The following is a 17225-nucleotide window of genomic DNA, read 5'->3' as shown; positions in this document are numbered from 1 at the left end:
ACTTGGCATCATTGTTCAGCTCAGTTACTCTGCTTTTCTTCCCTCCATGTTTGGTGAGCATTGGTTATCTTGGGGCCCTAATAACCCTCTTCTAACTTACCAGCCTTGAAGAACCCCACTGCCTCTTGTTTCCAAATATGTTAAATGGGCACTCTCATTAAAAATTTTTTTGCTATTGCACTCCTTATGGTAAATAAAAAAGATTTCTAATATACTTTGTTTAAAAAAAATGAAGTTTTCTTTGTTTTATTTGTGCTTCAAAAAGCTCAAGAGCATATTTTCCCCCCATCTCATACACAGACTTAGGACCAAGGTCCATACACAGAAAGTGCAGCCTGGAGGGCTGAGGGGGGGGGGGGGGGGGGGGCTGGTGTCCATCCAACAGTATATGGCAGTTAAGTGTAAGAGGAGTTATGATTGGATGAGGCCGGACACCCCCCCCCCCTCAGCACTCCAGGCTGCACTTCCTGTGTTTGTGCTTCGGTCCAAAGTCTGTGTATAAGATGAGGGAAAATGTGCTCTTGAGCTTTTCTAAGCACAAATAAAGCATAGAAAACCTTATTTTTTTTTAAGCAAAGTATATTAGAAATATTTTTGATTTACCATAAGGAGTGCAATAGCAAAAATTAGTTTTAATGAGAGCTACCCTTTAAACAACAGCCTCCTAGAGCTATGAATTAGTTTAAAGCGTAACTGCAATTATGCTCCAGTGACAGGATATCTGATCATATCTCCTGCAAATTCATAGACCAAGACTACAGCGATCAGGATACAGATTGAAAGTCTATGGGGGACATTTGTCATCGTTGCTTTGGTAAGCGAGTTCTGTAGGCATTTTCATAAAATTTTTTGCTTTGGGTTTGCTTATGTGTGACATATTTATCATACTATCAACAGGGGTTTGAAAAATGTGGCTTACATAAGCAAAAAAACAATAAAATCACTTTAGAATACCATTTTCATAGCACACATTAGCAAAAAAAAAATGTATGCGTGTTTATTACATTTTTTTTAACCACTTTTTTCCCCCTAAATGTACAAACCCATTTTTTGTTTGTTTTTTCTTTTCATTTCAGATTCGTCTATCCTGTGGGCTACATAAGATTTGGTGGCCTACGATGACCAGCGTTTTTTTGTTTAATATTAATAACATTTTGTAACGAGGGCTTGTGGGGGAGTGTCTTTTGGAATAAACGTTTTTTTTTTATGTATTTTATTTAAATTTTTATTTACTTTACAGGTTTAGTAGTGGAAGCCGTCTTATAGACGGAGCCCATTACTAAGCCGGGGCGTAGCGTTAGCCCCAAAAACAGCTAGCACTAACCCCAGATTATTACCCCGGTACCCACTGCCACAGGGGTGTCAGGAATGGCCGGTAACAACAGGCACAGAGCATCAAAAATGGTACACCTGGGCCTAGGCGGCAACAGGCTGGCATTATTGAGACTGGGGAGGCCCAGTAACAATGGTCCTCGCCCACCCTGGTAACGTCAGGCTGTTGCCGTTTGGTTGGTATCTGGCTGAGAATAAAAATACAGGGAAGCCTATGCGTTTTTCTTTTATTATTTATTTATAAAAAATCAAATAAAAAATTGCATAGGGTTCCCCTGATTTTCATTCTCAGCCAAATACCAACCAAGCAGCAACAGCCTGACCTTACCAGGGTGGGCGAAGACCATTGTTACTGGACCTCCCCAGCCTAAATAATGCCAGCCTGTCACCACCTAGGCCCACAAGTGCCATATTTGACGCTCCGGGCCTGTTGGTAGCGGCTCTTCCCAGCACCCCTGTGGCAGTGGGTACCGGGTAATAATTGGGGGTTAGCGCTAACTGTTTTGGTGCCAACGCTAAGTTCTGGCTTAGTAATGGATTCTGTCTATAAGACAGCTTTCACTACTAAGCCTGTAAAGTACATTAAAAAAGAAAGAATAAAAATAAAACCAACATGTTTAAAAAACTTTTATTCCAAAAAACTATTCCTCAAAAGCCCTCGTTAACCATTTTATTAACATAAAAAAATAAAATAAATCCATGTTCATAGTTGTAGTCCACAGGATACAGGGCTTTGAAATGAGAAGGAAAAAAAACAAGGAAAATAGGTTAGTACATTTATTGTAACCCACTCGCACATTTCCTGCCAGCACCACACCGCATGACTACAACTCCCAGCATGCCCTTACAATAAGGACATAATGGGAGTTGTGGACATGCAGCTGGGCTGGGGGGAGATGTGCAAGCAGGTGACAAGCTGACCGTGACTTTTTGAAGGAGGTTTGCGACTTTTATTTGCTTACGTGTGACTTTCGCAATGATAAATCCTGGACCACTGCAAAGTAAAAACTGAAATATGCTTAGGTAGGGCAGATTGGTATTTATTGCATGCCCACAAAAGTCGCACAAAAAATTGCTTAGGCTTACGTGCGACTTTTGTAAGCTAAAAAGCTGCTTAAATCCCTTGATAAATCTCCCTTTATGAGACTTCAGGCAAATCCATATACTGATTGCTGTAGTCTAAGGCAATTCTCAAGTTATGATTTTGCAGGAGATTTAAACAGATATGCTGCCACTGTAGTGTGATTGCAGTTACACTTTAACCAAAGTATATGTCCAAGAGAGATCTAGAGAGTTAAACCTTTGGGTGTCTCTGTTATGAAGACATCACATGGCCACTGTAATCATGAACAATGCAGTAAATATCACCATAATAAGCCTCAAGAAAACCAAGTGGCCCTCCTTGCTTTCTCAGCCCTGCTGTATTGACAAATGAAAAATTTGGGGCTAAACATATAGAAGAAATTTTTTTTTTATTACCTAATTCAAATAAATTTTATGGAACAAATGTGTCTAGAATGTATGGTACTGTGCCTTAACAACCTTTTTAATGTGCCTCAACTATGGCACAGGTAGAAAGGGGTTAACGCTGGGCACAAGAGGCAATCATCCTCGCCCTGTGGGCACTTATTATGTATTTGCTTATATGAAAAAGCACAAGCATAACTTAATTGACCTAAAGGAATGCCTGTAAATGTTCTAAAACCCCTTCCCAGCATTGTGGTTAGATATACTATGTATAAACAATACATACTGTAGGCTGGGTTCAGATACATTATTTTCATTAGTCTTTTTAACCACAACCAGGAGTGGGACCAGTATAGAGAAAAACCTGACAGAAAAAACTTTTTCTGTGTTTGGACTGGTTTGCCTAAAAATAATGACCACAATACTATGCGTGGAAACAGCCTAAAAAAAACACACTACTTTAAAAACAGCTACACTGACCCAGTCTATCCTAGTTCCAAATCCAGACAGCTTTAATTTTTATTTGTTGTGAAGAGATAATCTTACTTTTGTTGGTATGTCCACAGTTGCTGTCATAGCCCCCAAAGGTCTCTGATCTTCTAGGAAGGGCGGTCAAACCAGAGCTGGGATCATCACACAGGGTGGAGAAATGGGATAGCAACAAAGTTTCAATCTTTTCCGCTGCATTTCCAAAGAAAAAAAAAACATTTGTGAAATGAATCAGCATGTACACCGCTCAAAAAAATAAAGGGAACACTAATATAACACATCTTAGATCTGAATGAACTAATCGTATGAAATACTTTCGTCTTTACATAGTTGAATGTGCTGACAACAAAATCACATAAAAATTTTCAATGGAAATCAAATTTATCAACCCATGGAGGTCTGGATATGGAGGCATATAACAAAATTGACCCAGGTTGGTAGGGGGTCAACTGACCAATTTACCAAACTCCAAGGCCGAAGCCCGGGGTAAAAAAAACCTTATTAATCAACCCTTTAAAAAAATAACTTTTATTTATACATCGCTAAAATTTCCCACTTACTACATTAACCCCTTAAGGACCCAGCCAATTTTCACTGTAGAACACGGCCATTTTTGCACATCTGACCACTGTCACTTCAAACATAATAACTCTGGGATGTTTTTACCTTTCATTCTGATTCCGAGATTGTTTTTTAGTGACATATTCTACTTTATGTTAGTGGTAACATTTTGTCGATAGTGCAACATGTCTTGGTGAAAAATTCCAAAATTTGATGAAAAAATTGAAAATGTTGCATTTTTTTTAACTTTGACGCTCTCTGCTTATAAGGAAAATGAATATTCCAAATAAATTATATACTGATTCACATATACAATATGTCTACTTTATGTTTCCATCATAAAGTTGACATGTTTTTACTTTTGGAAGACATCAGAGGGCTTCAAAGTATAGCAGCAATTTTCCAATTTTTCACAAAATTTTCAAAATCAAAATTTTTCAGGGACCAGTTCTGTTTTGAAGTGGATTTGAAGGGTCTTCATATTAGAAATACCCCACAAATGACCCCATTATAAAAACTGCACCCCTCAAAGTATTCAAAATAACATTAAAAAGGTTTGTTAACCCTTTAGGTGTTTCACAGGAATAGCAGCAAATTGAAGGAGAAAATTCAAAATCTTCATTTTTTACACTCGCATGTTCTTGTAGACCCAGTTATTGAATTTTTACAAGGGGTAAAAGCAGAGAAATCTTCCTAAAATGTGTAACCCAATTTCTCTTGAGTAAGGAAATACCCCATGTGTGGACGTCAAGTGCTCTGCTGGCACACTACAATGCTCAGAAGAGAAGGAGCGCCATTGAGCTTTTGGGAAAAAAAAGTGTTTGGAATGGAAGTCAGCGACCATGTGCTTTTACAAAGCACCCCATGGTGCCAGAATTTAATAAGGGGTACATTGAGTATTTACACCCCACTGGCATTTGACAGATCTTTGGAACAGTGGGCTGTGCAAATGAAAAATTACATTTTTCATTTTCACGGACCACTGTTCCAAAAATCTGCCAGACCCCTGTGGGGTGTAAATGCTCACTGTACCCCTTATTACATTACGTGATGGGTGTAGTCTCCAAAATGGGGTCACATGTGGGTATTTATTTTTTTGCGTTTATGTCAGAACCGCTGTAAAATCGGCCACCCCTGTGCAAATCACCAATTTAGGCCTCAAATGTACATGGTGCGCTCTCACTCCTGAGCCTTGTTGTGCGCCCGCAGAGCATTTTACGCCCACATATGGGGTATTTCTGTACTCAAAATTTGTAACGCAATTTCTCCTGTCTTTTTTTCCTTTTAACGCTTGTGAAAATAAAAAGTATGGGGCAACACCAGCATGTTAGTGTAAATTTTTTAATTTTTTAACACTAACAAGCTGGTGTAGACCCCAACTTTTCCTTTTCATAAGGGGTAAAAGGAGAAAAAGCCCCCCAAAATTTGTAGTGCAATTTCTCCTGAGTACAGAGATACCCCATATGTGGCCCTAAACTGTTTCCTTGAAATACAACAGGGCTCCGAAGTGAGAGAGCGCCAAGCGCATTTGAGGACTAAATTAGGGATTGCATAGGGGTGGACATAGGGGTATTCTACGCCAGTGATTCCCAAACAGGGTGCCTCCAGCTGTTGCTAAATTCCCAGCATGCCTGGACAGTCAGTGGCAGTCCAGAAATGCTGGGAGTTGTTGTTTTGCAACAGCTGGAGGCTCCGTTTTGGAAACACTGCCATTCAATACGTTTTTCATTTTTATTGGGGGGGACAGTGTAAGGGGGTGTATATGTAGTGTTTTACCCTTTATTTTGTGTTCGTGTAGTGTAGTGTTTTTAGGGTACATTCGCACTGACGTGTTACGGTGAGTTTCCCGCTAGAAGTTTTCGCTGCGGTGAAAAATTTTGCCGCAGCCCAAACTTGAAGCAGGAAACTTACTGTAAACCTGCCTGTGTGAATGTACCCTGTACGCTCACATGGGGGGGGCAAACCTCCAGCTGTTTCAAAACTACAACTCCCACCATGTACTAACAGACCGTGCATGCTGGGAGTTGTACTTTTGCAACAGCTGGAGACACACTGGTTGGAAAACCTTCAGTTAGGTTCTGTTACCTAACTCAGTATTTCCAACCAGTCTGCCTCCAGCTATTGCAAAACTAAAACTCCCAGCATGTACTGATCGCCGAAGGGCATGCTGGGAGATGTAGTTATGCAATAGCTGGAGGTACGCAACTACAACTCCCAGCATGCCGAGACAGCTGATTGCTGTTTGGACATGCTGGGATTTGCAGTTTTGCAACATCTGAAGGGCTACAGTTTTAGAGAACACTGCAAGGTGATCTCCAAACTGTGGTCCTCCAGCTGTTGCAAAACTACAAATTCCAGAATGCCCTGACAGCAAACAGTTGTTTGGGCATGTTAGGAGTTGTAGTTTTGCAAGATCTGGAGGGCTACAGTTTAGAGACCACTGTATAATGGTCTCAAACTGTACCCTCCAGATGTTGCTAGGCAACTCACCGGCTTCCGTCGGATCCAGACGCTCGTCATCGCCGCCCGCCGATCTCCGTCGCCCGCCCGGATCGGTAAGTGGATCTTTGGCGCCGGTCGCCGTCGTTTCCCTGTCCTGCCCCGCCTATTGTGGGTGGGCAGGGCGGGGAAAACGAAAGTTAACCCCCCCCCCGCCCCCGATCTGCTATTGGTGGTCGCGTCTAGACCACCAATAGCAGGGATAGGAGGGGTGGCACCCCTGCCACCTCACTCCTATGCCTTCAGGGGGATCGTGGGTGTCTTAGACAACCGCGATCCCCCTTATATTCCGGGTCACCGGGTCACTATAGACCCGTAATCGTGCAAATCGCATGTGTGAATTCACTTGCGATTTGCCGCGATCGCCGACATGGGGGGGGGTCTGATGAATGATTTCAGCAGGCATCCCGGTCCGATCCCTGCCCGGTGCGCAGTGGGGGCCAGAATTCTCCATGACGTACGAGTACATCATGGGTCCTTAAGTACCAGGGTGTCAAATAGCCCCTGACAGGTAAGGTATAGTATAACAGGGAATCTCTCCCTTATTCCTTAGTGCTGTGCTGCAGACACCCACACTGTACAACTGTCAGAGTGCAATTTAAAATGTTGTAGATTGCCCAATGTTGTAGATTGGGCAATCTACAACATTTTAAATTGCACTCTGACAGTTGTACAGTGCGGGTGTCTGCAGCACAGCACTAAGGAATAAGGGAGAGATTCCCTGTTATACAATACCTTACCTGTCAGGGGCTATTTTAATGTACTAAGTGGGAAGTTTTAGCGATATATAAATAAAAGTTATTTTTTAAAGGGTTGATTAATAAAGGTTTTTTTACCCCGGGCTTCGGCCTTGGTGTTTGGTAAATTGGATATGGAGTCACACTCAAAATCTAAGTGGAAAACCACACTACAGGCTGATCCAACTTTGATGTAATGTCCTTAAAACAAGTCAAAATGAAGCTCAGTAGTGTGTGTGGCCTCCACGTGCCCGTATGACCTCCCTACAATGCCTGGGCATGCCCCTGATGAGGTTGCGGTCTCCTGAGGGATGTCCTCCCAGACCTGGACTAAAGCATCCGCCAACTCCTGGACAGTCTCTGGTGCAATGTGGCATTGGTGGATGGAGCGAGACATGATGTCCCAGATGTGCTCAATTGGATTCAGGTCTGGGGAACAGGCAGGCCAGTCCATAGTATCAATGTCTTCCTCTTGCAGGAACTACTGACACACTCTAGCCACATGAGGTCTAGCATTGTCTTGCATTAGGAGGAACCCAGGGCCAACCGCACCAGCATATGGTCTCACAAGGGGCCTGAGGATCTCATCTCACAAAAACCACAATTGCCCGAGGAGAAGAGGAGGGTATCTCTAGCAGTAAACAAGAGTAGTGCCCGTGAGGCACAAAATTCCTCCTAATCCCTACTCCTATAAAACTTAACTTTTATTTAATTCTTTAATTAAATCAGGAGAGTTAGGGGAAGGATGTTCAGCACACTGGCAGTGGCGAAACATGTAGGATGGTAGCAGGAACATGATTTTAATTGCACTAGTGTCCACTGAGCTATCAGAATAAGGGAGAGGTATTGCACACTGCAGGTGCAGTAATCCTCCACATCGACAACATAATTTTAATATTAGTGAGCAGTGTGCTGAACATCCTTCCCCTAAACTAGTTCTTGATAAGAACAGTGAAAAACATATTGGGCAGGATAGTGGACCAATACAGTGGAACTAGTGTTGATTTTAACAATAACTCTCCTGATTTAATTAAAGAATTAAATAAAAGTTACATTTTATAGGAGTAGGGATTAGGAGGAATTTTGTGCCTCATGGGCACTATTATTGTTTACTGCTGAGGATCTCAGCTCGGTACCTAATGGCAGTCAGGCTACCTCTGGCAAGCACATGGAGGGCTGTGCGCCCCCCCAAAGAAATGCCACCCCACACCTTTACTGACCCACCACCAAACCGGTCATGCTGGAGGATGTTGCAGGCAGCAGAATGTTCTCCACGGCATCTCCAGACTCTGTCACGTCTGTCACATGTGCTCAGTGTGAACCTGCTTTCATCTGTGAAGAGCACAGGGTGCAAGTGGCGAATTTGCCAATCTTGGTGTTCTCTATCAAATGCCAAACGTCCTGCACGGTGTTTGGCTGTAATGCCAAACGTCTTGCACGGTGTCGGGCCCTCATACCACCTTCATGGAGTCGGTTTCTGACCATTTGAGTGGACACATGCACATTTGTGGCCTGCTGGTGGTCATTTTGCAGGGCTCTGGCAGTGCTCCTCCTAGCACAAAGGTGGAGGTAGCGGTCATGCTGCTGGCTTGTTGCCCTCCTCCACGTCTCCTGATGTACTGGCCTGTCTCCTGGTAGCGCCTCCATGCTCTGGACATTACGCTCACAGACACAGCAAACCTCCATGTCACAGCTTGCATTGATGTGCCATCCTGGATGAGCTGCACTACCTGAGCCACTTGTGTGGTTTTGCAGACTAAGTCTCATGCTACGACTAGAGTGAAAGCACTGCCAGCATTCAAAAGGGACCAAAACATCAGCCAGGAAGGTTAGGAACTGAGAAGTGGTTAGTGGTAACCACCTGAAGTACCACTCCTTTATTGGGGGTGTCTTGCTAATTGCCTATAATTTCCACCTGTTGCCTGTTCCATTTGCACAACAGCATGTGAAATTGATGGTCAATCAGTGTTGCTTCCTGAGTGAACTTGGAGTTACAATGTGTTGTTTAAGTGTTCCCCTTTATTTATTTTTTTTAACAGCGTAGTACAAAGGTTTTTGATTTCATTAGGATACATATCATAATGCACTTGTTTTCCTACATTACAACTAGCTTTATATGTAGTAACATTGTTAAAGTAAGATCAGTTTTCTCAACCAGACATACAATATTCTAACATTGGGGATATTGGAGAAAAGAAAGCTCAACTTCAGAGACTTGTGCCAGGGCTCAGTGAGTTATGGGATGTATCAAGAGAGGCAGAGGGGCTTGTGTGCAGGACATAGTTTTGCCTCTGTATAAATCATTAGTCAGAACGCACATGGTGTATTATGTCTATTTTTGGGCCTCTGTATATAAGAAGGACATGGCTGAACTGGAGAGGGTGCAGAGGAGGGCGACAAAGATCATTAATGATATGGGAGGATTACAGGACCAAGACAAGTTATTAATCTTGGGGTTATTTAGTTTAGAGAGAAGACGTCTTAGGGGCGATTTGATCACAATGTACAAATATATGAATGGACAGCACAGAGGTTTTTCTAGTGATCTTTTTATACCTAGGCCGATAACTATGACAAAAGGGACATCCTCTCTGTCTAGAGGAAAGAAGGTTTCACCATCATCACAGACAGAGATTCTTTACTGTAAGTGCAGTAAGACTATGAAACTCTCTGCCCCATGATGTTGTGATGTCTGAGTCAATAAACAAGTTCAAGGGGGGTCTGGATATTTTTCTAGAGAGTAATAACATTACAGGTTATGGATACTAGACTTATGTGTGACAGAATGTTGATCCAAGGATGTATTCTGATGCCATATTGGAGTCGGGAAGGAATTAGGACAATTGGCATAAGGCTCATGTTTTTTTTTTGCCTTTCTCTGAGGTAGGGTTTTAGGTTGAATTTGACGGACTCTGGTCTTGTTTCAACCACATGAACTATATAACCTGGTAGATTTATCAAACCTGCTCTAACTTTTCTGCAACCAGGTTGGTTGCTATAGACAAGCTTACTAATGGTTTTGACAAACTCTTGGAGAATTAATTTATTTTGCATTACTTATATATTTATACCAAAAGAAAAATGTATGAGTTAATTGTAAGGGTCCCACATCAGACCAGAGTCCAAATCTCTCATATCCAGCAGACTACAATCTCAAAGACAAAATGAACACAAAAACACTAATTTGTGCAAGCATATGTGCCTTTTTAAAATATAACTTTAAATCTATCTTATTAAAAGAAATTATATCCGTGAGTTAAAAATACAATGAATAGGAAACTATGATCCTTACCCTGATAATCATCACATAAATAATCACCAAACGCATTTCTGCTGCTAAATTATAAGCAACTTCATCAGTGGTGACAAATAGTGTTTTTACTGATCTCCTTTAAGAGCAAGATAACAATCTGTTACCAAGAAAAATGATAATGATAAACTGTTTGTATAATTCCACCTGTAAAGTAAAATTCCTATCACAGGGAAAATAACATTATAGCGCCAATTGCCTACTTGTTATGTGGATATATATGCTGTGATTATAGCCTACATTCTCCAATATCTATTTTCTGCAAAATTTGTATCAGAAAATTTACAAAATTTGTAAATCCCTTGGAGCTGAACACTATTGTGTAATAGCTCAGGGTAGGGATCATAGTTTCCTATTCATTGTATTTTTAGCTAATTTCTTTTAAGAAGATAGATTAAAAGTTATATTTTAAAAAGGCACACATGCTTGCACAAATTAGTTTTTTTGTGTTAATTTAGTCTTTGAGATGATATATTTATACCTCACCTTCAGCTATGGTAGACAGGAGCAGGTGTTCTCCTTTAGAATTCTCTCCGTTATCAGATCCAACAAGAACTCGTACCCTGGATGCTTGTGATGATTCATCAAAACCATACAGCTCAGCCACATCCATACAAATTTGTAGTTTTTCACAAAGTATTTGTGTGATCACCGCATCCTTCAGGTTTAGGCGTTCTGTACACACAAAGCAAAACCAATTCTTTAATAATCATATTTCACTTACGGTAAGAAAAAATGGTGTTTGCTTAATTTTTTTACCTTGCAGATCCTTTAGCCTAGCAGCACGTTCAGTTGCCTGTTTTCGCTCTTCTTCTGCTTCATTAAGCAACTCTGTCCCTTCATCTGGGCATCTGCACAAAAGAACTTAGAAATAAAGGACAATACTATGCACCCATATATTGTGCTTAGTTTTGATAAAGTGTTAGGTTACATTCAATATAATAAATGGGCATTCCAAAATATAACAGTTTTTTCCCTGTTGAATTCCAGTGAATACACTAAACACGCCTCTTTTTTCACATTCAGTTTAACTCTATGCCGTAATTGTTCTGCATGTATGATTAAAGTGGTACCATCATTTACCAAGTAAATTAACCCCTTTAGCCAAGAAGCATTTTTTGTTAATAAGGTGGCTAACTACATTTCTTATATTCACTTGTACTACTGCTTTATGGAGTCAATAGTACAAATGATCGAGCATTTAGGTGGTTGTCTGAAAGGTGCCTGCCACGCTGTACTAGTAGTTGCCTGTTTTTACAGATTTATGCATTGCCATAGCATTTTAGCACTGTATAAGCAATCATGCGATTACTTATAAATGTCCCCTAGCAGCTGGCTACAAAGTTAGCAGTAGCTTTAGGCTGGGAAACTGCAAAGTAGAATCCCAGACTTAAGTGTATCCTGCCATTGCTACAACTTCAGTGTTACACTTGAATGGTATTTAAAGGGGTACTCCGGTGGAAAACTTTTTTTTATTAACTGATGCCAGAAAGTTAAACAGATTTGTAAATTACTTATATCAAAAAATCTAAATCCTACCAGTACTTATTAGCTGCTGCATACTACAGAGGAAATTATTTTCTTTTTGGATTTCTTTTCGGTCATGACCACAGTGCTCTCTGCTGACACCTCTGTCCATGTCAGGAACTGTCCAGAGCAGGAGAAAATCCCCATGGGCAAACATGGCAAAATCCCCATAGCTGTTCTGGAGAGTTCCTAAAATGGACAGAGGTGTCAGCAGAGAGCACTGTGGTCGTGACAGAAAAGAAATTCCAAAAGATAATAATTTCCTCTGAAGTATACAGCTGCTAATAAGTACAGGAAGAAGGTTTTTTTTTTTTTTATAGAAGTAATTTACAAATCTGTTTAACTTTCTGGCACCAGTTGATTTAAAAAAAAAATAATAAATGTCCACCGGAGTAACAGGTCATCCTGTTCACCCACACTAAACCCAATACACTGGGTTATAGTGCTGGTGAAAAGGAGACCGATGCGGGGTCTCTGACTAAGATATGTACCAGCAGCCCAGAGAGGTGTGCCTCTGAAGGTCCGCTTCTTTCTGCGCACAGGAGGCGGGCCCGCCAGATGAATTTGAATATTCATGGACACTGGTCACGTGAGCGCTTGCGCCTACTGACCACTCACGTGACCAGCGCCCATTAATATTCCTTCAGAGGGACACTGCTCTGGGCTGCAGGTAAGTATCTTAGCCAGAGACCCCGCATCGGTCTCCTGTTCACTCGCACTATAACTCAGTGTATTGGGTTTAGTGTGGGTGAACAGGATGACCGTTTTCCTTTAGGAGAGAAAAAAAAAAAAAAAGAACCTCCCTATGTTTTGGAATTGCATTTTATTCTCAAATTCCCATCACAGATTAAAATGAAGGGTGTAATAACAGTACAAGTACAATTGATCCCACAAAAACAAGCCCTCATACAGTTCTGCCAGTGGGAGAAAAAAAAGGGTTAACGCTCTCAGAAGGTAGAGAGGAAAAAACTAAAAAAGCACTAATGACAATTGCCTGTGTCCTCAAGGCGGTTAAATGAAAGTTGTTAAAGCGTACCTGTCAGATCCCACACAAAAAAATAAAAAAAAATAAATGCTATATGTTACTTAGTACCTCATCCTGATCATGTACATGCAATTTTCATGTCTCTGTCACCCATATGTCAAAGGGAGAGGGCCTGTTTGATGCCCCCCCCCCTTCCTCACTCTGCTGACATGTTTGGTAAAACTCTGTTTTACAGCAGTGTTGTTGCAAGCTGTGTTCCTCCTGCAACCTTATATCTGACAGTGACTATTTAATCTCATTTATGGAGCTCTAAAGACCACTGTCTTGGGACATAAAATTCAGATTTCACTATCTTGCAAGTTTTCAGTAGGAAATAGTTCTTAAATGACTCAATAACTGTACCTCTCCACGGCCTCTCGAATTAACGTCATCCAGGAGTTCCTCTCTTCCTTAGAGCTAGTGTGAATTTCATACATTTCTGGGCCATTTAATGAAGCACTTATGAGAAACATGGCTTTCTCTTCATTTGCCACCTCTCGGACAATCAGCTTTTGCAGAGAGATAACAGATGGCTTAGCATCCTACAAGCAAAAAAACATGTGATTAACAGTACAGTAAACATTGGAAAGCTAAATCTCAGAACTTCTAACTCAATATAAGTACCTTGCTCAGTAAGATAATAGACAGCAATTATAATCAAAGGAAATCTGCAGTGTAAGACACTTCTTCCCTATCCTCAGGAGAGGGGATAAGTGTCTGATCGCGGGGGGTCCCCGCGATCTCCTGTACGGGGCCCCGCCTTTCCTGTGCAGGAGGCATGTCAGCCGCAGCATGATGCCGTGGTGGACACGCCCCTCCATGTATCTCTATTGGAGAGGCGGAGATACAGCGTTCACACATCCCTGCCTCTCCCATAGAGCTGTATGGAGGGGGGGGGGCGGTTGTTGACTTCCATGAGGTCAATGACACACGCATTTGCCGCAGCAATGCCGGGTCCCCAAACGTGAGATCGTGGGGGGTCCTAGCGGATAGGGGATAAGTGTCTTACACTGCAGTACTCCTTTAAGGAATTGTTGGGCTTCAAGAAGGAACAGACCCTGTCAGAATTTGAAGTCTGAAAAAGTTCTTCACAAAAAATATCCCACACTGGAATTGTCTCTGCCTTCACCATGTCAAGTATACATGAAAATACATATTTTTATACAGGGATCTGGGTAACTCTACATACTTCCCGCCTTTCTTTTTCTACCTGCTTTCTACTCTGCTTAGATCCCCTGGGATGATTACTGGGAGTATCTTTTCCACTCTGGTTGGACCCTCCTCCCTTTTCCTCTCTCTTTCTTTCCCTGCTAGTGATCTGTTCTGCTCTCTCTTACTTCTACTGACTATGCCTACTGAACTCTCCCTGACAGAAACTCTTCTTTCGAGATAATAGGATATAAAAAGGAAGACAGAGAATGGCGCTTATAGTGCCGTTATCCACGGACACAAGAAGGTGGGGTAGTGAACAGTGGGTTCTGAGCACTTGCTCACCTGGCAGTGTTGCGCGGCAGGCACAACTCTGTTAGGCGCTTTAAGGATTCTTTGAATCCAAGTCCTGGTGGCAGCTTTCCGTCGGTAACCTAGGGCAATGGTGCAGGTACACGTAGAGATGAGGATGAGGGTTTCACCGCAGGGATGACCTTTTCCAAAAACAATCAGACTTCTGGAGTGCTCGCCCAGGGATGACACACATCTTGATTTGTCTTTTCGATGCTTTTTATTATTTCCCACAGAAGAAAACAGCTGTGGTTACAAAGCAGTGTTTTTTTTGGAAAAGGGAATCCCTGCTGGAAAACCCTCATCCTCATCTCCTCTATGTGGAAACTCATCTCTGACACTTTTACTGTAGATTGTATCGGACAATTTTTTCACAGACCCTCTTATCGGCATCTATATGTTCTTGCTGATCTTTGTCTCTTTATTTTTAGCTTGACAGTGTAATAGCAATAAACAAACAATTGAAAAAAAAACATACTAGATAGATTTGCTACAGACATTTTCCACAGTAAATCTGCAAGGAAACACTGCATCACGTTGTGTAAATTTTGGTGCAGATTTGCTGTGGAAATTTATCTGCACCACAGATACATTTTAGTTGGAAAAATTCTGCTGTATGTTGATGATAAAAAAAAAATTATAATAAAATAAATGGAACTGTAATTTGGTGCAGATTTTCTCACACACGATTTGCAGCAAATCCATCTAGTGTTCATTTACCCCTACAATACCAAGTGTAAGGCATTTACACCACGTGTTCAGTGAAGATATTAGAATATGATTAAAAGAAACTATGAAATCCCTAAAAAACATCAACTTAACTCTTGGCGACATTGGAAACAATATAGTGCAGACTTAGGAGCTGAGCCCACTCTATATGAGGTAGGTGCAAGATGTGTAAAACAGCTGAAACTTGCCTGCAACGGCTGCGGATCAGAGGCAATAGCAACTGCTGTATCTAAAAGGTTAGAGTAAGAGAGGGAATTTCCGGAATGCCACCTGATCACCCCACCCCCTCAACCAATCACAATAGGGTCAATAAGTTATCATGGTAGGGTGTAATAGAACAGAAAAAGCATGGCAAGTATTGCAGTTTATTGAACAACAGACGGTGAAGCAATACATACTTTTTTCACTTGTCCAGTGGTGAGACAACAAGTGCTAATGGACAAGATAGGCATTGTAAACTATTAGTACGCAATGCCTACCTAATATTGAAAACTAGGGCCCAAGATTGTATTGTTTTATCTGATTATCTTTCTCGTTGTTTGTAATTAGCGAACCTGTCTGTACACATCACACTGGGTGGATACTTCAGGGTTGACGTGCGGACAAGAGACAGGTCTGTAGAAGCACAGTCACATGCAAAACGGCTGTCACCTGTGCGCACTGCGCATGGCACTGAGGCGTCTAACCTCTGGACGAGTGAAAAAAATATGTATTGCTTCAGCGTCTGCATTTTTTTTAATTAATGGTGAGTGGCCGCTATGCCTTTCTTCTTACATATGGACTTCCCAAACTGTGTTCTATAAAGCTGAGAACCACTGTTTGTATGATAATTATTGCTGGGTCAAAGCTCCCATCGTGTCAACATTCTAAGAACACGCTAGGCATAGCAGTCCTTGCTCTGCCACTATTATGTATAGCGAGTGCAGGAATGGAGCGCACGTAAACACTGAAAGGGCTCGGGAGCATGCGGAAGTGGAGCCCTGCCAGTCTAATTTTGAAAGGCTGGATAACTCCTTTAAATAAAAAGTGACCTAAAAGTTGCATGTACTCCAATATAATAAACAATTAAAAATCTTACCCAGTAAAAAATAAGCCCTCATTCAGTACTGCTGACAGAAAAATAGTTATGGGTATCAGGACATGACCACACAAAACAATTTTAGAGTTTATTTTTTAAATAAAGCTAAACAAAATAAAAAAGTAAATTTGCAATTGCTTTAATTGCTTCCTGCTGCAGCGAGTTTTATTTTTGCCCTTTTTCTTTTTTTTTCTCTTTCCTTCTAAGAGCCATTTAAGTCACATGACCCATTTTCCCCATTGACAGAGCAGCTTATTTTTTAATGACAAGCTTTATATTTCCATATATGTATTGCAAAACATAATATATATATATCTGTGGAGTGAAAATGAAAAACAAAAAACACAACTGTGCTATTTTATTTTTTAGGGAGGATAGGGAGATGTTGTTACTTTAGTTTACTAAATAGTAAAACTGAACTGACTTGCTAATTTTATTCTGTGGATCAGTCAGATCCCAGTGCAACAAATATATGTTTTTGTTATGCTTTATTCCTTTAAGGGCAGAGCCCACTTTGGCCTTGAGGACCTTGAATAATTTTTGTGTTTTCTTTTTTCCCTCATCTTGCATTTTAACCCCTTAAAGACCATGGACATATATGTACATCCTGGTGCGGAGGCACTTCGCGCACCAGGATGTACATTTACGTCCTGTACATGACCGCGAGCATCAGAGCGGTTCTCGCGTCATGCACTGCAGGTCCCGGCTGCAATCAGCAGCCGGGGAACTGCCGGTAATGGCTAACATCAGTGATCGTGCTGATGTTTGCCATTAAATCCCTCAGATGACGTGATGAATAGAGATCGTGGCATCTGCGGCAATGCGCATTTTTAAACGGATGATAGGATCGCCCACGGAGATCCGATGATCTAAAGTGTCGGACGGAGGTCCCCTCACCTGCCTCCAGCCATCTCCAGGGGTGAGATCAAGTAGCGAGAGCAAAAGATCGCCGATAACACTGATCAGTGTTAT

General features: G+C 41.5%; 1 protein-coding gene across 1 annotated transcript in view; it reads right to left on the bottom strand.

Moving 5' to 3' along the window:
• The window catches only part of ARHGEF18 (Rho/Rac guanine nucleotide exchange factor 18), a 328222-nt gene that overhangs the window by 26350 nt on the left and 284647 nt on the right, over positions 1-17225 (bottom strand). Inside the window, exons 21-24 of the mRNA XM_056570400.1 lie at positions 13310-13488; positions 11155-11246; positions 10882-11070; positions 3346-3480 (exon numbers count right to left, since the gene is read on the bottom strand). Coding sequence (XP_056426375.1) covers positions 3346-3480; positions 10882-11070; positions 11155-11246; positions 13310-13488 — 595 coding nt within the window. The remainder of the gene's footprint in view (positions 1-3345; positions 3481-10881; positions 11071-11154; positions 11247-13309; positions 13489-17225) is intronic.

Source organism: Hyla sarda, chromosome 1 (genome assembly GCF_029499605.1).
Source record: "Hyla sarda isolate aHylSar1 chromosome 1, aHylSar1.hap1, whole genome shotgun sequence".
Lineage (NCBI taxonomy): Eukaryota > Metazoa > Chordata > Amphibia > Anura > Hylidae > Hyla > Hyla sarda.
The sequence above is the reverse complement of the archived record's forward strand: the minus strand, read 5'-3'. Positions and strand labels throughout refer to the sequence as shown.